General features: G+C 40.3%; 1 protein-coding gene across 11 annotated transcripts in view; it reads right to left on the bottom strand.

Moving 5' to 3' along the window:
- Cast (calpastatin) overlaps positions 1-21,509 on the bottom strand; it is a 104,515-nt gene extending 83,006 nt beyond the window's left edge. The window contains exons 1-3 of one of the 11 annotated variants that reach the window (XM_040728931.1): positions 21,366-21,502; positions 21,050-21,174; positions 8,756-8,818 (exon numbers count right to left, since the gene is read on the bottom strand). In XM_040728931.1, coding sequence (XP_040584865.1) covers positions 8,756-8,818; positions 21,050-21,124 — 138 coding nt within the window. In that variant the 5' untranslated portion in view covers positions 21,125-21,174; positions 21,366-21,502. Of the gene's footprint in view, positions 1-8,755; positions 8,819-20,412; positions 20,588-20,893; positions 20,961-21,049 lie in introns of those variants that run through there. The other 10 variants (XM_040728942.1, XM_040728935.1, XM_040728943.1 and 7 more) reach the window with 10 other exon arrangements.
- Positions 21,510-21,892: the final 383 nt, after the last annotated feature.

The following is a 21,892-nucleotide window of genomic DNA, read 5'->3' as shown; positions in this document are numbered from 1 at the left end:
CAGTTAGATAATGGGGCACTGATCAAAAAGAAAATTCTCAACAGAAGACTCTCAAATGGCTGAAAGACATTTAAGGAATTGCTCAACATTATTAGCCATCAGGGAAATGAAAATCAAAAAAAATTCTGAGATACCATCTTACACTTATCAGAATGACTAAGACCAAAAACACTGATGATAGCTTATACTGGAGTGGATGTGGAGTAAAGGGAACATTCCTGCATTGCTGATGGGAGTGCATAATTGTACAGTCATTTTGGAAATCAGTACGGTAGTTTCTCAGAAAATTGAGAATCAGTCTACCTTTAGAACCAGCAATACCACTTTTGAGAATGTACCCAAAGGATGAACATTCATACCACAAGGACATTTGCTCAACTATATTTGTAGCAGCATTATTCATAACAGCCAGAACCTGGGGCAACCTAGATGCTTCTCAACCAAAAAATGAATAAAGAAAATGTGGTACATTTACACAGTGGAATATTGCTCAGTGGTAAAAAAAATGGCATCTTGAAATCTGCAGACAAATAGATGGAACTAGAAAAAAATCCTGATTGAGGTAGCCCAGACTCAGAAAGACAAACATGGTATATCCTCACTCATAAGTGGTTATTAGACATAAAAAGCAAATGATAAACAACCTAAAATCCATAACCCAGAAAAGCAAGGTAACAAAGAGGAGCCTAGAGAGACACACATGGATCACCCAAGGAAGGAGAAATAGACAAAAGCTTTGAGCAAACTGAAATCAAGGAAAAGAGGGGGAGCTGGAAGAGGAAAGAGAAGGAGGAAGGGGAGGGAGGAGAACATGAGGGAATGGGATGGGCAAGTTGGGGCAAGGTCAGAGAGGGAGAGCAAGGAAGGAAATATCTTGAGAGAGTGAGTTATTATATGATTAGGGAGAAACCTGGCATTAGGGTAACTCCCAGGAATAGACAAGGATAACCCTAGATAATACTGAAGCAATAGCGAATATATATAAATACACAAGCATGTACATATATATGTATATATAGATTCATTCTATAAATTCCTTTATGATAGAGAACCCTGATTAATACACATACATCCATACATGTACATGTACACATACTTACATATAAACATATATAGTTACATATATAGATGCATACATATAAATATATAACCTGCCGAGTCCATTTAGTGTGGCTTTTTACCTGTTTAGTACTAACCACTTAGGACTAGATAATCCTTCAAACAGCTTATCCCTGGAGAATAAGGAGTCTCTATCTTTCAGTAGGTATTAAATGTTCACAGTTCATCATTTGGGGTGGTACCTTGTAAAGTTTCCCCTATATACATCAGTATATGTCTTAGTTAGGCTTTCCATTGCTGTGATAAAACACCATAACCAAAAGCAACTTGGGAAGGAGTGGGTTTATCCTATTGCATTACAGAGGAAAGTCAGGGCAGGGACTCAAGGTAGGAATCCTGAGACAGGAACTGAAAAAGAGTCCATGGAAGAATGCTGCATACTAGCTTGCTCCTCATGGCATGTGCAGCCTGCTTTCTTACACAATGAAGGACCACCTGTGTAGGCTTGGCCCCATTCATGGTGGAGTGGGTCCTCTCACATCAATCATTAATAAAAAAGTCAAACAGATTGCCTCTAAGCCAATCTTACAAAGAAACTTTATCATGGAGAGTCTCACTTCCCAAATGATTACAGGTTCTGTCAAGTTGACATAAAACTAACCAGGACAGAATAACAACTGGCGCTGTCATTGTGTAAGTCTTGGAAGACCACAGTTTTGAGATTTCATGGGTGCAGTCTTCCCATACACAGAATACAATGTCTTGAAGCAGACACCCCATCCTCGTCTTCTGGCTCTCACCATCTTTTTAGCCCCTCTTCAGTGATATTCCCTGAGCCTTGGAGTAAAGGTTGTGCTGTAGATGTGTCAGTTGTGGTTGGACACCCTACAATTGGTTGCTCTACATTTTGACCAGCTATGGATTTATATAATAGGGATTGAGTTCCTCCCTACATTTCATTTTATATATGATGTGCATAGAATAAAATCCCATCAGAAAATGGAATTTTAGCAGGACCTGAATGCTCCCTGCCAAAAGACTTACATCTGAGAAGATTCAAATTAAGAACACACACAGGGAACAGCATTAAAGACATTATACTCATAGATATGGTCAATCTCCAAGTGTAGACAATGGTTTACTTAAATTTGAGTAAAGACAAAGAAGGAACTTTAAAAATATCAAAGAAAAAAGAAATCAGGCATTTTTATCCCGAAGACCAAAGTACTGAGTGTCTCATAACATAACAGCACAAGAAAAAAAAATGTGGAAAATCAACATGCCTCCTGTTAAACATTATGGAATTGCCACTATAAGCAGACTAAAGAAGATAACAGAGAGACTGAAGGTGAGAGGTAAGAGAGTCATAAAGAAGCAACACAAAACATCTAAACTTGTATTTTAAGTCTCAAAGAGCATGATTTACAAACAGAACTCTAGGGACAAGTTTCAGAAGCGCTAATGAGACATAATAGTTAATTGGGAAAGAGCATTAACTGAAGGCTGTAGCAGACTGTTCATTCCTTTATGGTGTGTGAAGATTGGTTTAATAAAAAGCTAAATGGCCAATAGCTAGGCAGGAGGTATAGGCATAACTTCTGGACAGAGAGAGCTAGGAGAAGAATCACCAGCCAGATTCGGAATAACCAGAATGGACATAATGGAAATGAGGTAAGGAGCACAAAGAAGGATGAAAACTTTAAAATATGGGTTAACCTAAGTTAGAAGAGCTAGTTAGAAACAAGCCGAAGCTAAGGCAGAGCTTTCATAAGTCTCCTTGCCATTTTTTTTGTGAGCTGATGGCCCAAAAAGAAAGGAGGTTAGTGATTAACACACCAAAACTCAGTATTACAGGACTGGAGGCAGAAGCAGGATGTTCACCCTCTGGCCCACTACAGCGAGTTTACAACCAGTCTGAGGCAGCTTGCCTCAAATATAAGCAAGTAAAAAGAGGTCTGGATATGCAGTTTAGTAGTAGCGTACTTGCCTAAGCTTCAGATATCCTGGGTTCAGACCCTAGTATCATTGAGGGTTGGTGCTAAGACAGGAACAATAAAGAGATACTGGAGTCACACGCATCCCAGGAAAAATATTCATTTAAAAAACACAAAATGGGTACATTTGGGAATTTTTTAAACTGAAGACAAAATTAAGACATTGCTGTACAAGGACTAAGACAACTGCCTAATATATCAGAATTGAGCTACATCCATCATCTTCTCTGTAGAACAAAAGGCCTATACAGCAAGAGATAGAAAAGTTTGAGGGAAAATAATGTTCATAATACTTTTCTGTTCTTTGAATTTGTTGGGGGAAGCTAATGGGAAATGATAACTACATTCATAAAACTCTGCTTCCTCCCAGAAAAAAGCATCTTAAAAACACTCTCACATAAAACTCTAGGACTAAATATGAGAGTGTGGGTGCTAGGGATATAGCTCAGTAAAACACTTTCTTGGAAAGCATGATCAATGATGGTGCACCTGGACAGCGCCTGAGGGAGGACACCAAAGGCTGACTTCTGGCCTTCGTAGCACAGCTGCACCTGTATACGTATGTACAGGAACATGCATGTGCACACATATATACACACACCCAAAAATTAACTAAAATTGGGGTTCTAAATGCAAAGAATTTTGGATCCTGAGTTTAGGTGGATTTGATATTGGGCACTGTTGTCCAGAAAAGCAAATAAGACTGACTTTGGCTTGTCTCTATCACTTTATTTCCTGTTTGGCACAGAGACATGAGCTTGCAAGCCATAATGAATGATCTACACTCAGCATGGACTCTTACAATGGCTTATAATCATAAAACAATATTTAGGAGTCTGCTCTAGGACTTTATCATAATGATAGCTAAGTTAGTTACAAAGGGAAATATTGTACAAACTGTTTGAGACAGGCTCTTCCCATGTAGTGGAACCGTGCTATATAAATCTATGTCAATCCTCCTACCTAGTCTGTCCCAGTGCTAAGATCACAGAAACGTGCTTTGGACACCCTTTTGTTACAATTCTAAAACATCTATCTGCCTCAAATTATCACTCATTTCTAGCCTCCATCCTATTAATCATGCTCCTTTCTTGTCTTCACTTTGAAAATAGTATTGCACTAAGCACACATTCTTCCTTATCTACAGATTCAACCAACCATAGATCAAGCATATTTGAAAGAAATTATAGACATATAGAACACATGTATGACTTCCCCATGTTATTTTCCCATAAATAATATAATACAATGATTTTTTCAATGACATTTACTTTGTATTAGGCATTCTTAGTATTCTAAAGGTGATACAGAATATGGAAAGACTTAGATTAAGAGGACATCCTATATCACATTATATAAGGATGTAAGCATCCATGGAGTTCATTATCTGTAGTTGGCATTAGAATAAATCCTCCATGAAAACAAAGAAATGGCAGTAATACAGAAAGACACAGGTAAATGCACCAAGATGTAAAAGGTGGTCACCTTTCTGGGTTTTAGATTCCAGAGATGGTATTGTTTTCTTCAAATGGTTTTTCCAATGATTACATTTTAGATGCATGACTTTTAAATAAGAGTATCTAAAACTTTATGTATTTAACAACTATGAATATATAACATTATCACATTAACTTAAAAACACACACAAAATTATCAGTGAGTATTGAGACTGTGGATGACATTATTTTTTCAAAGTATACATTGATTATCTGAAAAAAAAACTGACTTTACTAATAGGAAAGTATCAGAAGCTTGAATCATTCCATAGTCAATTTACATGTGTTAGAAGAAAAAGTAAGAAATGAGGAAGACAAGGCTAGGCTGGCTATTCAGGCAAGATAAACATAAAAACTGCCGTTCCCCTTCAGTATAACTTACAGAGCTCTTTCTTTAGTTACAAAACACATCCATCACTAAATCTGAAGATTTTAAACTTGTCTCTGAAAGACAATAAAAATTTCTTTAAATTTTATTTTCCAGGACCCCACGAAAGTAAGTTTCCAAAAGGCTCCTACTCCCCCACTGTGGCCAAATGGGTCACTCAAACACTTTAAATAGATTTGATTCCAAGTCTTGGGAGACTTAGGTCCTTGTGTTAAATGCTTTTGTTTTTCTTTTTTTCCTGGACTCTAGTTCTATTTCAGCCTATGCACTTTTGATTTTAGAATTTTTGTAAGAAAATTTTGATGAATTCATAACAAATGATGTACCCAAATTTTCTTACTCAGTTCCATCTTCAAGCTTTGCATTTGAAATAGAACATGATAAATCATGCTTTACATGTTTTATACTATTAGAACTGTTGTAGGCATCTGCAGACCACCTAGTGGCAGCACAGAAAATGCATTCCAAAATAGTAATGACTACTGACAATACTTAAGGAGAAAGTATTGAAACACAATATATCATAGTTGTCACTTATTATTAAACATCATCTGTTCGTATACTATTACCACCACCCACAAGGCCCTCCTTTGGGCCTTTGTCTCATGCCCCTAAAGAAAATGGAGGAAATAGAAAGGGAAGAAAGAGTCACCAAGACCTACCACTACACGTGGAAGAGTGGTTTCCCACTGATTTTCTCCTGATTTCATGTTCCTGGGGATAATATAGTGGGGTGTCCTGGTTTGAAATGGAATGCCAAGACCCAAAACTGTTTGGCTACTGTTTCTCATGAGTACCCTTGCTTTGAAATAGGGCCTAGCTTTGTTAGTCAGATTGACTTTGAACTTAGGCCCCCTCTCCTCAGCCTTCCAAGTAACAATGACAATCCTTGTGACAGAAGGCTAACTCAAACATTCTTAATCCTACCCCATTCTTGCAGAAGAGGGGTAAAGAAAAGAAATTATATATATTTGGAAAAGAGAGTCAGTTTCAAGAGGTTCTTCTCCAGCAGTTTTGGAAAGAAAAGATACATTCACTGACCATGGATGGTAGTTACAAAAGCATTAGCCAGAAAACCATGAATACAAAAGCTGATGTAGTGCCAAACATAAGACTGCTTCTTGAACTATCTCCTGTGTCACAATATCTCACATTTGTTATTTATAAATAAACTATTAGAGACTTTGAGAGATAGCATTTTGTAAACATCTTAATTATTAAGTATCAGTTTCCATGCTTGTCTTCTCTGGCAAAGACAAGTAGTCAGAATTTGGTGAGAGCCCAGAGCTCATAGAATTCTTCCCATTGGAAGGTGTTCTTGATTCATGGATTATCCTTTGCATATTTAAACTCCACTGAATTTGTTTTGTCCAAAGTAATAATTTAATTTATGGAGGAGGCGAAATACTTCATGTATTCTGGATGGAACACAGCAAAACAGCCTCTACTCCAGGGGCAGAAGTTGTGAGAATTAATACCCTGGCAATGGTATAGAATAAGTCAGAACTGTTTCCATTGCTAACAGACAGAACAGTTTTTCTCCCTTTTGATCTATACAATTACTTTACAGTTTAAATTCAAAGTGAAGTATGCCTTGGCAGAACCAAACCTTGGAGTTCTTCCTACCAGCATCCCCCACAGGCTTCTGAATAGTCTTCCCAACCCTTTAACAAGTAGGCCAGGATTTCTACCATATATCACATACTGTGGTAGCCATTGTGCTACCAACAATGTCTGTCCATTCAAGACATGATTTTAAAGCTTCCAAATTATAATGCAATTGGCCATAAAGACAGTATGGAAACTGCTTTATCATTCATTTTGCTGTACCAGAAAATATTTCCCTTTTGTGCATATAGTTTAATCTCTATATCAACTGAGACTAATATTCAAGAATGTATATCTTCCTTTGAAGAATAAAAGACACTATAATTTCAAACAGAAAGTTCTTGCAATTTGCCTAAGTAAAATTAATTTGATAGATAACTAATCTGGGAATACATTTAAAGGGTAGTGTTGATAAAATGACTAAATGATGGCCAATACTTTCATGATATAAAAAATGGAAAAATGTGAGTTTTCATATGGAACTTCATTATTTAATAATTTTTAAAGGAAACGGAATGAAGACTTACATTTACTTTTTATGTTAGAAAATTTGCATTTCATAGAAACAATTATTTTCAACACAAATGTGTACAGTAAGAAACATTGTAAATTTAAGGTGAGTGGTTCACTGGGTCAAGGTTCTTGCTGCAATGCAGAGTGACCTGAGCTTGACCTCTGGGACCCACAGGGTGGAGCTGACTCCAGAAAGAATTTTCCTTTGACCTCCATAATGAGATCCATGGCCTACACACACACACACACACACACACACACACACACACACACACACACACACACACGGCTAAAATGTAATAAAAAGAAATACTCTGAAGTACACTTTCATGGATACTCATAGAAGGCTGACAAGAAAACAGTACATGGCAAGTCCTAGCTCTAAACATCTCTTTATATACTAAATATTCCAGAACTCTGGAAAATGAGCAGAAAGAGAGCCTCAATTTACAAACAAAACTAAACAAAAACAAGCAAACAAAAAAATCCCTGCTCAATATTGAGAAAAAAGAACAAAGACCATCACTTCACACTTTTTGTATATCCGTCATTTCAGAGCTATATAGCCACTAGCCATGGAAAGCAAGACAATGTCTTCTGAGGGAAGGTGATGAGGTCCATGGGAATATCTGCTAGGAGGGTAAAAGACATGGTGCAGCTCTTCCCACTCTTGGTGTGAACAACTGACTGTGAATCAGTTCTCTGACTGTGAGAGTCTTTCCCAAAAGATCGCTCTCGTGGGTTAGCAAACACAGTCCTCTAAAATCCAGTAACAAGACAGGCAAGCCCAGCACCCTCTGGAGAACAAAACTATTTCAGGACACTTCCACAGTGAAGAAGGTCAGCACTGGTGGCCCACAATGATGTGACACCAGTCAAAGCATATATTCAGAAGAGCAAAGAAAACACACCTCAAAGCAAGGAGAACTGTCCTTACAATGTCCCTAATGAACTGATGTAGACACAAAGAGTTCTCTTCCTTTTGTCTCCAAATCTGAACGATCTGTTAATCTAGGCTACTACTGCTCTCCTTTCACCGTGCACTCTCTTGAAAACATCCGATCCCTCCTGCCGTTGCTTTTGGATTCTTTCTATATTTGCCGTATTCACCACCAATAAAACAAAAACTCTCAATTTGTGTAGGAAGACATTGAAAATTGAGCTCTGTTTCTAAATTGAAACTATCTAAAAAGGTCCCTGTCTGAGGACCACTATGGAGATTTTCTTTCCAAGATTTCCCACTAATATTCTTGAATCATGTCTTAGTTCAAGCTAAAATTTTCAAGACTGGGAAGGTGGTTCAGTGGGCAAACGCACTTGCTGTGTGAGCGTGAAGACCTGAGTTCAAATCCCCAGACCTCATGAAAAGCTGGCTCCGTAGCGTGAATGTCTGTAATTCCAGGGCTCCTCCAGGGAGGAACAGGCAGAATTCCTGGAAACTACTGGGTCAACTAACCTTCTGTATACAGCAGAGAAATAACAGAAACCCTGAAAGTTGAAGGTAACGAATCACTGACATGAAAACCCATGCACATGGGAATATGTGTGCCTGCAGTGTCCACATTTACAGACATCAGTGCAAAGGCATGGGCACGGTGCAAATACAAAGCAAAACCTCATTTGTCAGCTGTCCAATAACAGAATTCACAACTTTAAAACCATAACAAAGAAATGATAATAAGGATTATAGAAATTACCTCATCTGACCCTTTCCTTTCTTGTGATTTCAAAGATGATCCAGTGTTCTTTTCATTAACATGCTAAAGATATAAAAGGGAAAAAATATAATGTTGAATAGAGGAAAATGATATAAGGAAATTGCACCTTTGATTCAGAAAAATTAACATACACAACAGCAAAACAAGCAAAAAAAAAAAAAAAACAAGCACCTCCTTCATGTTCCCCTGGGGAATATTGGGAATTCTCCATTAGTCAGAGGCTCTCAAAAATGAAGAATCATACAGACATTCATTTAGGGGGCAGGTAATCAGACCATAACTAACCATGTGCAAAGCTGATGGCAAGGCCACTTTGGCATCTAATCCCCTATAGAGTACCTCATGGATTTCTAAAGTACAAACTGCAAGTGGGAGAGACATTTGGCATCACTGAGATGAGGCCTTTTGAGGACCATGCTGTGTGTGAAGCCATACTTATGCTCCAGTTCAGTGTGGGCACAAGCAGATAGTATGTGATAAGGACAAATCAACAGACATATTAAAAACAAAAAACAAAATGGCCAAGATACAAAAACTCACTTGTGACAGAAATACTTCCTCCACTGTATTTTGTATGAATAACTTGAAGTGAATGCAAACTTCATCCCCTGCAGAAGTATTTGCAGGGATAAGAGAATTGAATATACTGAAATAAGTCCTATTGAGACAGTTTGATGAAAAGAATTCCCTGCAGGGCTTAATATTGCTATGTGTCCAAATAAAGGGTTTGTTTATCTAAAAGTGAGAGCAATCAATATTGAGTAAATGATGAATCTTTTAAAAAATCAAAAACAAAACAAAGCAAAAAACGGAACCTAAAGGCCTATGTAGGACCCACGTGTGACAATGTCTTACTGGAGCCTAAGGTGGAAGGATCACGTGATGCCAGGAACTTGAAACAGTCTAGGCAACATGGTCTCAATAAACAAACAGATAGATAAGTAAATAATAAGCAGGTCAACAAGGCATATGCACACCAGAACTATATACCAAGCTATAGTTAGTGAACACAAAGACAATACTGAGGGCTAGAGAATAATTTCATCATCTCATGAAGCCATTAGCTCTATAGGTCATTCTTGCATACGCTCCAGAAACAGAAGATGGATGCTGTATTTGTAATGGACTTTATAAAACCAGACACCTCTGATGCTTACAGACAGTCAACTAGATGACTAGCTACAAAACTAGAGGCCTCTTAGCAGATCAAAACCCGAATGTGATGCGTGCGCGCGCGCGCGCACACACACACACACACACACACACACTCCTGCTGCTGAAAGTCAGTGCTCTCAATTTCCAGGCTGTCCTATTTATGAAGTATATCATGGCTCAGAAAAACTCACTTAAATTTATTTTGGCTGAACTCTTTTCCCATCTCTAAAAGAGCCATTCAGTTTGAAGACAGTGTTTGATCAGGTCAAATCTTCAACACACAGATTTATCCAATCTCTTTCCTTGCAGATCCAGTAACTTCAGAACCAGGCAACACGCTCACTTGCTATCTGCAACCACACACTCTTCTCAGTATCAGTGAAGTAACAAGACCCAGGGGTTCCTTGTTCACAATTTTGAGTGTTCATTTTCTCTCCAGGAAGTATGACATTCCATTCTATAAGTAGAAAAACCTTAGTTGCTCTTTCCAGTCCAAGTCTCGCTGATCCCTATCTGTTTCTTACTCCCTATCTCCTTCATCTGCTTCTTACTCATGGGGCAAATGTGAACCACAGTCAATACCCCCCAGCATGTCTGTTGACAGCAATTTCCCCACTGCAGTACAGCAATGCCTATGATTTAAACACATTTTAAAAACTGTTTCCTTGGGGTACTTCAAAAGGTTTCTACTACAGTCCTGGACATTTAGTTTTTTCTAAGGATACACACAAAATCCCCTTAAGTTTCATAGATTTCAAACAATATTTCCAGAGCAATACATGTAATGAATGCTTTCTAAAGTTCTGAGCTATAATTTCAACTTTAAAATGTACTATAAACACTGACAATTTTTAATATGAAAATAATTATATTTCTAAACAAATAGAAAGGTTTTCATTAATAATAATATTTGACACAAATAAAAATCACTTATGACAAAGTCCCAACATTTTTTACAGCTTCCCAGATAAAAATTTTCAGTTAATTTTTTAGTAACAATGACGATGTTTATTTACATTTATGTATATTGGTGTTTTGTCTGCATGTATGTGTGTGTAAGGGTGTCAGAAACTCTGGAACTGGAATTACAGACAGGTATGAGCTGCTGGAAGTTGAACCCCGGTCCTCCAGGTTAAGAGCAGACAGTGCTCTTAACCACTGAGCCACCTTTTCAGCCAGACAAGAAGTTTAAAAAAAACAAACAAAACAAAACACTTTGTCAGACATGGTTGTTCATGCTGACAATTCCAGCCCACTAAAGGGGTTGAGGCAAGAAGATTGTAGCAAACTGAGCCCACCTGCACTGGAGAATAAGACCTTGTCGCAAAAGGGAGAAAAAAAAAAAATCTAGGCCTGATGTCACATAACTGTAACCCTCGCATTAAAGAGACTAAGGCAGGAGGATCGCCAGTTCTGGTCACTTTGGGGTACATAGCCAGAATTATTTAAAATAAGCCTGGCTTGGTGTCACTGGCCTGTAACCCTGGTAGTCAGGAAATGGGGGCAGGAGGACAGGGGATCAGTGCTTCAGAGTCACTCAGATAGACAGTTTAAAGTCAACTTGCACTTGCAAACCACCTTCTAACAGAATTAAAAACAAAACAGCAAAAGCATGAAAGACAGTGTTGACTAAGGGGATGACTCAGTGGGTAAAGCAGCTGCCAAGCAAGTGTGAGAGCAGAGTCCTGTTTCTCAAACACTGAGGTAAAATCTGGGAAGGTGCTAGCTCTCAGGAGGAAAACTCCAGGCTCTCCAAGGTCAAGAGACCTTACCTCAAATTAAAGTGGAAAGTGACACAGGTATTTGAGAGAGGGGCAGGCAGATCTCTGTAAATTTGATGCCAGCCTGGTCTACAGAGTGAGTTCCTGATCTGAATAATCAGCCAGTGTTAATGTTAGTTCATGCTGGACGTCGGGTGGAGAACGAGGAAGACATCCAGCATCAACTTCTGGCCTAAACACCCACAAACTCCAATCGTGTGCACCCATACACATGGGTGTCTCCACACAAGAGCACACAGATGCTGAGGCAAATGCTAAACAGGTATAAGCTGGGTGGGGGGATGGGGACTGCAGATCTAGCTCAGAGATAGAATGCCTGCTGATCAAGGCACAGTTCTGGGTTTAATCCCTAGCCCTGATGAATCAAAAGAGAGAAGTGGCTTCCAAACAAAATGTCATTTTTTATGAAAAATGAAAAAAAGTTAAATACATGTTTCATTTTCCTCCTAAGTCCACTGTACAAAGGTTTCTATTTCCATCCCTCCAGTGACAATTTTACACAAAGTCACAGAAACCTCTGGGTTATCAAATCCCTCAAGTATGCTTGTTCTTACCCAACCTTCCACAGCATCCATCACAGCTGACTACTCCTTCCTGTAAAATATTTTTGCTCTCCCTCAGTCCATGTCTCAGGATGCCCTGAATTCATGATGTTCCAGCCTCAGCTGAGTGCTGGGATCCTAGATATGTACTACCACGCCCAGTTCTGAAGTTCTTTTTACCTGACCTGCATGTAGAACTTCCCTGGATTTCTTTTGTTGTTTGTTTGTTTGTTTGTTTCCAGACAGGTCTTCTGTGTAGTCCTGGCTGTCCTTGAGCTCACTCTGTAGACCTGCCTGGCTTTGTACTTGGAGTTCTGGGTGCTGGGATTAAAGACATGCATCACCACCACCCAACTACTTTCAGTTGTTTTTTTAATCTAGAATTCCATTGAAGTTTTCAAACATACATAAAAGTTTTAAGAATAATATCTTGATTTCCTGTATCCCCACCACTTAGGTTCAGAAGCTAATTAATGTTGTTACTGTATGTCCTCACTGGAATTACTATTGCTGTGATAAAACCTCAGGAAAAAAAAGCAACTTGGAGAGGAAAGGGGTTTTTTAGTTTACACTTCCACATCACTGTTCATCATCAAAGAAGTCAGGGCAGGAGCTCAAACAGAGCAGCAACCTGGAGGCAGGAGCTGATGCAGAGGCCATGATGGGATGGCTCGCTCCTCATGGCTTGCTTACCCTGCTTTCTTATAGAACCCAGGACTATCAGCCCAGGGATGGCACCACTCCCAACTAAGAGAATATCTTATAGGCTTGCTGCTCGCTTACAGGCTAATAGACTTGCCGCATTCTATGTAGTTATTTTTTAAATTGAAGTTCCTTCCTCTCAGATGACACAAAAATCATCCAGTAAATTGTATGTTGCTATGTTTGCACATACCTGTGCACAGGATTATAATATATTCCTGTGCACTGCAAAATTCTTGAAATTTAACACTAAACATTTCAAACACTAAGCATTTTCTTAAATTTAGCACAGTTTCCAGTATGAATACAATTCCATTATTCTAAGAATATTAACAAGAACTTCCTAATGATACTAAATTTCTAGTAAACAGCAACTTCACAATCATTGCCCTCACAGATTCTTGGGCTTATTCTATATTCAGCCTGTATATAATCATGTTAATAATATCAAACCAGTTAAGTGTTTTCACTGAAATTCAAGTACCTAACACTGAGAATAACTGACCACAATTCACTCAATTAAGTTGGTGAATAAAATATGTGGGGCTGATACACATCATATTTGATCCAGCTCAGGAACCTGTAGTGAATCTTTCTAAAATGTAACAAAGAGAACTTAGTTTATCACTACCAAATGTGGCTGGTAGGATGCCCACAGAGGAGAGAAGCATGGGGCATGGAAGGAGTAACAGCGAATGGATTCTACTATTGGTGGATCCTGTATGAAGGAAAAGAAACCAGTGCCAATGCTAGGCACTCCTTAAGTATTCCCCTTTGCTCTCCATAATGATTCTAGGGATCACACACTCTCCTCATCTATGGATAAAGAGAGTTGATGTTCTGCTTTACCAAGACAATGATTACAATCTGGTCAAAGACTGGGCCATATAGAATCAGGTGCAACCTAGATAGGATTTTGTGATTTGTATCAAGTCTTTAGGGTAATCTAACAGCAGAGAAAAACAACTTCCTATTCAAAAACCATCTGTTATAAAGAATTAACCAACACCTAATACATGTGGGTTAGAGGAAGAGTCGAAGCCAGTAAAGAGCTAGATAGGAAACCACACAGGGTTGAAAGACAGAGAATGCCAATGCTATGGGAGTTTAGTGGCAGATGTGTGTTTGAGAGGGATGGCAGATAAAGAGCTTTTCTGTCTTACATGAAGGAAGAATAATTCCCCAAATTCTTTCTACCCCAGACACTGACAACTGTCCTGTGTCCTCATTCTAAGATGTATATATGCTTGAAATAGTTTTCCACAGCGAAGCCATAAACCTCTGAGGAAGTTAGGAGTCATAAGTGTTGCAGCAGTAGCTCTTACCCAGCTAGGAACTTCCGCTGGGCTTCAGCTTTGCGGCATCTGGGGACCTTCCTTGGTGTTATCTACACACACACACACACACAGGTACACACACAGACAAGAGTCGGTGCCACACAAAGTGAGAATCAAACAATCATCTGCCTACAATGGAAGACAGAGCACCAGCAATCCCAGTAGTATAAGAAGTGCCTCAGGACAGTGTGCAAGCTCTAAGCTCTAAGCTTGTGCCAGAGTGTAGGATATTAGATTGTGTCTGTGTAGGTGAGGGAGTGGATATAGTCTTCTAAAGGCCCCCTGCTGCTTCTATTATGCATATGGGATCAGGAACAGTTGGTTTTGAAGGGATTCTTGTAGACACCATAACAGAAACCTCTACTTTTCAGAACACCAACTGAACTGACACCATGGGTATTGCCTGGAGAAACTGATCACTCAACAATGGAGCCCAGTGTCCTATTTTCACACTGACATTTCTGGTCCAATTCCAAGCCTTTGTAGGGAAGGCCATACCTCCCTGTCTTCACAACAGCCTCTCTCTCAGTAAAGCAAAGAAACTGCCACGTGATTGCCGCTTGCTCACTGATGACTTCCTAAACACATTGCTTTTCTAACCAGATGGAAATGATATTCTCTCTTTTTCTGGCCATGGGTGAAACCCGAGTAACAATGCTTGTTTAAATACATTTATTTCCATCAACCTCTGAAAATCCTTCTAGAAATAAGGTAGATCTTTTTAGGTCACTAGACTCGATAAAGAAGGAAGGCTGAGAAGTAGGTTAAAAATGTAAAGGGTCTTGTACAAGTTGGTGTTTCCCAAAAGAAAAATAAAATAAATAACAACATACGCTTAGAGGTCTATGCTTGTATGTGCTCTGCTGGTCAAAGTGAGATTATTCACCAAGCAAGCTGGAGGACTGGGACAGAAAGCTGCTTTGGCTTCAAAACATGGGTCGTCCTTGGCTGTGCACCTTGTGGTGGGTTCCTCCCAGCACCTCTGCTGCCATCACAGGAGATCTTGGCTGGCCACTTCTCAGAATGGATCTTCTCAAATGGTTTGGCCAGTGAGAAATAAGTAGTGTCTGGGTAACAAGTTCTTCTCAGCTTGTGAGTTGTGACCCCTTTGGGAGTCAAACGACCCTTTCACAATGGTCACCTAAGACCATTGAAAAACCCAGGTACTTACATGATGACTCATCCCAGTAGTAAAACCACAGTTATAAAGTAGTAATGAAAATAATTTTATAGTTGGAGGGTCACCACAACATGAGGAATATATTAAAGGGTCACAGCATTACGAAGGTTGAGAGTCACTAACCTAGAGTGATGTGACTTTGTCCCACCCCACTTTTCTCTGATTTCAGGGACTCTTCAGGATACAGCATCTGCTACAGGCCTAAAGAATTGTCATTTTGGCTTCTGCAAGGTGACCATGAAGTTCCTTTAGTCCCTCCTGCCTACAGTTATTGTAGCTTCTTCTAACTTCTCAAGTCTGGTTACCTCACTGTTCTCTGATGGTACCTATTGCCTGAGAAGCCTCTGCCTGTCTTAAATTCCCTGGGACTTAGATGCTCAGAATCACTTCTGTTAGCCGATGTGGTAAACCGATACAATAGAAACCTAAAGACTATGTGGTCTGGGTAAAAATTCAACCCTTAGGTTCCTCCTCATCTAATAGAGAATGGTACCTGTCCCAATACACAGCATATTTTCACTGTTAAAGTGGATCCTGGCCCAATGTCTGGCTCTTTTTTAATACTGGCTAATAATAGCTTTTATTAAGAGTTATTTAAAAAGATGCTACTGCAGAAAGTGAGATTTTAGAATTGTCTAAGTCCATGTTTCTTGCTGCACTGGCAGAGGGAATACAGAGGGCCTCAGAAACAAAGCTGGTCTTAACAAACACAAAGAGATGCTGTAGCTCTTTTCCTCTTGACATTAGTCTGGCTGGGTAAAACCAATATGAGAACTAAGTCAAGAAACACCAGGGAAGAAGAATTTAATGTTTTACTCTCCCTAAAGGATGAAGAGCCCTAGTTGCCATGGTAGTTGCCATGGTAATGTTAGTGTGGTGCTTTAGCACACCACTCTGCATGAGATTGTCTCACCCCAGATCACACCAGCGAAAACTGACTGCATACAGAATGACAGTTCCATTCTTTTCAACGTCCTACAACTTGGCTATCCATGTAACACTTAAAGTGGCAATTTACATGCATTAAAACACATTGTGTGGGAGCAGGATCTGGTCATAAAACAAGACTGACACCATGTTGCCAGTGGATTTGGGACAGTTCATCATCTCCCTTGTATTATGATCATATGTAAAGGTTTTATTAAGAACAATTTTGAAAACTTCAGCTAACTCTTATCTCAAGAGTGTCTCCCTCACCCCCAACAGAATCACCCAATGGCAAAATCCTAGCTGTTATAGTTTTAAAGCTGAAAATGTCAAAGCTCACAGAAAAGACGACTCTGAGGGATAGAGTTTATTAACCGTTAAAAAAAGAAAGAAACAGTGAGTGTCCATCACAATCCAATGTTGTGGGAGCAAAGGAAAAATTATCAAATAACATGGACCAGTGAGATGGCTCAGTAGGTAAAGGCACTTGCCACCAAACATGGCAAACGAGTTTGCTTCCTAGAAGCCACACAGCAGGTAGGATGTATCTGGCTCTACATGCACATGATGGCTCATGGACACCCCCAACTCACACACACACACACACACACACACACACACACACACACACACACACACTCCTGTCCTGAATTAACTGGCTCTCCATCTGAAGTGGTAACTTATCCAACCAAGTTTCTTCACCGGATGGAACAGTTCCTAAAATTTTTCTTAACTGGTAAAATCTAATAGACATTTTTCAAAGTTACCTTAGTTATAAAACATTCTTAGTAAAGTTTCATAAAAAGAAAGTGAAACAACTTGAGGAACAGAACTTCACTGTCATGCTAATAAGATTTATAATAAGATTTCTATATTAAGAATATCCCAAAGTGGAGGAAATGAAGCCTGACAGATACACCCCCGCAAGGTCCGGAAACAGCCTACTTGGAACTAACTACCCACTTGTCCACCTTGGAGTTGCAAATGGCCACCTTCTGTTCCCACACCAGAGAACCACACCACATTTTAAAAAGCACTTGCATAATGTAATTAACTTTCTGAAAAGTTCCAAAACTGACTAAATAACAATGTAATCCTATGTGACTCAGTTCTAAAGAGTGTATGCAATGGAAAATGATCCATTTAGGGACTGCCAGCCAAAAAAATAGTGATATGTACCATCCTCATTCTTTCTACCTTCCCTTGTGCAGATCTTATAATTTATTAAAATTTTTCCCTAAAATTCATTGCAGTGAAGTTGTCTGTTTTGCCTGTGAAGTTTGCAACAATTTGCCCAATCTGGCTGAAATGATGGAGTCTTCCAAATGACCGGGCTCCTTAATTATGCTCTCACTGTGGCTATGAATCCAATTAAACCAAGAAGCACCTTTAATTATCACAGGATAATAGAATCAACTTATGACTCAGGACTCTGATTACTGATGTAACACAAAGTTACTCTTAAGTGTGATAATTATGATGCTTATCAGATAGTCTTTAAATGTAGCTTTCTAATATATCATGAAGTGACTTTCTTACTATCATCAGAAAATTCTTCAGACAGTGATGGGACTCAGTGTGAAAATAGACAACATTTGCTTCCTGGGCTGACTTTACAGGAGGCATCTTCTTAAATGAACACAAATTCTGCCTAAAGTTAGATTCACATTGTTTTTAGCATTTATAGGATACCTACTAAATGTATCTAATTATAGGATTTAGCAGAGGTACTCTGAGACGGACATGTGTACAGACGTGTACTTTTTGGAAACTGACTTCTAATCATGCAGACAATCAAATGGCTTGAGTAAAATATCATGTTTACCTCTAACTTATGCATGGTCTCCCATGTGTTTTATGGTACAGAGTATTAAAGCATTTCAACAGTTGTATACTATTTTGTTTGAGAAATAATGACAAAATATTGGTACATATTCAGTAAAGACAATTTTTTAAAATTACTTTTGATTACTGTCTGAATACATGGATAAAAGGGTCCGACTGCTTATCTTTATTCATAGGCATATAAACAAACAAACTATATATCTATTGCACATATGAAAACATGTATACATATTTTATATACATAGAATATATACAACATGTGCATGTATATGTAGCTGTATATTAAAAATTGGTTAAGTGAACCTCTGGAGATAGATTTATGGACAGAGTTTGCATGCCCTAAAGCTGCATTTTATATATGTACATTGTTGAGTGCAAGTACTACCTGACTTCCATTTAATTTTCAAAACAATGTGTGATCACTTATAAATGACTTTTTTTTAAAGTTCAGGAACTGACACCCATAAAGCTTTTCTGTCTGACGCTACACCACTAGCCAAGTGACAACTGAATGATCGTGTGGGAAATGTGAATTGGGAGGTACTGTGGGTATAAAATATGCATCACATCCAAAGTTGAATAATTGGCACAAAAAGATGCGAACTGTCATAATTGTTAGCACCTGATTACACACTAAAATGTAAACTAGGGTGGGGTTGAGCTAACAAAAATGTTACTAACATTAATTTCACCTCAAAATATTTTTGTTAATGTGGCCGTTAAATTTTTTAAGACTTGCTTGTGGCTCACTGTACATTTCTCCTGGAGTAAAGTCAGAGCTTGATCACAGGCATGCTGAAGATTCTAGAAAGTTACCACCAAGCAGAAGTATTTAAGTAATAGTTCCATGAAGTGTCTAGCATAGTACATTAGGTATTAAAAGGAAAAATTTAGGCTATTTTTGTCTAAGGAGTCTGACACAATTTCCTTTAGACAATGCTGAGCCTGGATGGAGAAGTCTGATGTTAGTAGAACACCTGCCATCCATATTTGCAGATAATTTAAAGGGAACATTTTGATAAGAATTCTGGGACAGTCATGACTGAAAGCAAACTTTTGCTCTTAGTCACATCAACAAAACTACACATTTAAATAGCACAGAAAAGTGCAATGATGAACACTCACGAAGACACGTATGTGGCATGCGTGGTGAGTCTAGTCCTTATGCTTATCTTGGCTAATTTACAGATTTAACAGCACATTTTAACAGACTTACTTATTGAAAATATTGCCATTTGAGTTAAGAAGAGGACTCTACAGTGCACTGAAAGCTAGCACACTTGGGTGACCAGTGAATGCTCACTGCATATGTAACCAGTTTCTAATTTGAACACAAAGTTTCTAGATGCAAAGATTGTCTGGCTACTATGTCTTTATTTTTTCCATGCCACGTGCTAAAAGGAAGGTGGACCTAAGGTTTTGAAATTCTTGCCATAAATTAAACTATGACTCTCAAACAAAGTGTTTGTGAAGTCTTGTTTGTCTGTTTTTAATGTAATGTTAAACCTATACTTCCTGGTTCAAAACATTACAAGTGCCAGCCAGCTTGATTGGGTATCACACCTAATTGGTAGGACCGATGATCAGTGCCCTAACCAAATAGAACACGTTTGTCCTCTGGTCAAGTAAAATAGGGTAGTGAGATATACTCATTCTCTCTCTCCCATCCCAGCCCCTTGTTCACCTCTCTCCTCACCGCTTTCAAAAGTATCTATTGATCACAGTGGCTCCCTGATGTTTTCTTCTTTTCCATTCCCCTCCCTCCTCTTCCGAATTTGAGACTTCACGTGTAACATTCTTTTCTTTTTAAGTTTTTAACTTTACTTAGCAGTTGAAAAACTACATTTGGGCTCCAGTGACTCTTGTCTATGTATCCAGGTATGCGTTCCAAAGGGCCGAATTAAGGATTACTTTCCGTTCAACTTGGGAGCCTGCACGAGCTGAGTGAGCTTGGTGCACCTCGCCCCAGAGACTCTACAGCCCAGAGAGCATCCGCATACCACAGAAGGGCGAGCCTCCTCCTTTGGCCCCAGCCTACCAGAAGGTCTGCAAGGAGGTCGCACCCCTGCCCCTTCAAACTTCTGACAGTATTTTCTCTACTACCCAAAGGGACAAAGTAAATATACCCCTTTCCCAGTCCTGCCCAGGCCAGGTTGCTGTTATTTACCGTCCTGTACCACCAGCTTGCGAATGCCATGGCGACAACCCACTGACTTGCTCTGAGTCGCGCGGCTGGGGATCCGTGGAGGACGCAGAGTGAGGTGCTGGTGGCCCCAGGCTGACTCTCCCTGGCTGGGACCTGGCTGGCACCGGTCTGGGCCCCTCACAGCTGCCAGATGGGGAGGACACAGGGGTGGGGGGGCCTTTGGGCCCGCCCACCGCTAGTGCGGCCCCGCCCCATCGGATTTGGCCCGAAGCTAGATAGGAAAGAGGTGTTGGTTCTTCAGGCTGCCACTCCCTACGAGAGGATTGGGGGCGACTTCACACAGAGGACAGGCCCCCTGTGTTCAGCGACTCGAGCCCACTCATTCTGGAGGTGCCGAGTGAACTTTACTCCCCCTCCACGCCCATGGGTACCGCCCACTTTGCTCCACAATCCCCTCCACCCCACCAATGTCACCACCCAGTTTGGAGAGCCCCCGGGACACCTGATTTCCCGTAAGCACTGATTCCAGATCACTTTTCCGGACCCTGGAAGATGCCAAACCCCGGCAGGTTGGGCGACGCCCCAGAACTGCGGCTGGCTACTTCTGGAGCCAGGCCCCTGTCGCTTGCCCGGCGGCTCGTACAGGAGAGCTACTCACCTCCTGGGTGTGGCGGGCTGCGGCGACACGCCGGGGCCTGGGAGAGGCGGCGGACTTCGGGCCGGGCTGGGACATTTTGGCGAAGCCGCTAGGGGCTCAGCCTCCGGTTAGGCGCAGAAGCTGGACTGGAGGCCCCGGTCAGAGCCCGGGACGGGAGAGGCAGAAGGGCGCAGTGAGGCGGCTTTTCCGACCCAGCCCTGAGCCCGCGCCCCGCTCCCCCTTCCCCGCCGAGCCCTCCCCTTCCTGCCTGCCCACAGCTCAGAACTTTTCGGTGGCCCAGAGCAACAACTGTACACCCTCCACTCCGGGTTCTTACGCAGAGACTCTCCCTGGGCTGGCCCCAGAACGGAAGGGTTCTCGGTGGAACACAAACAGGGGGAGCCTGAGGTTGCAGTTCCCAGATCGACTGTCCAGGCCAATCTAGGGATTGTGCAACCGGAGAGCAGGACTGGGGCGTGGTCTAGACCCTCTTCCTTAAGAATTTGGAGAATTAGACACCCTTTCTTCAATCTTCCATTAACTCACATCTAGCCTAAATTTGAACGGTAGATAAGAAAAAGGATCATAAAAACAAATTGGTCTCTGAGTGTGAGCATGCACTTGGATGTATTCTCTCTCTCTCTCTCTCTCTCTCTCTCTCTCTCTCTCTCTCTCTCTCTCTCTCTCTCTCTCTCTCTCTCTGCTCTCTCTCTCCCTTTCAGTTCTGGAAGTCTGGAAGTTTACTAATGTTTTACATGCAGGAGCCTGCCTGCTCTGATCCAAACCAGCAGATAAGCACAGATTGTAAACTCTTGCATCCTTTTCTGGATACTGTGGGCTTTGTTTTTGACGTTGGATTGCTTT

Source organism: Mesocricetus auratus, unplaced genomic scaffold, assembly GCF_017639785.1.
Source record: "Mesocricetus auratus isolate SY011 unplaced genomic scaffold, BCM_Maur_2.0 Super-Scaffold_100020, whole genome shotgun sequence".
NCBI lineage: Eukaryota > Metazoa > Chordata > Mammalia > Rodentia > Cricetidae > Mesocricetus > Mesocricetus auratus.
This window is presented reverse-complemented; position numbering and strand designations above follow the sequence as displayed.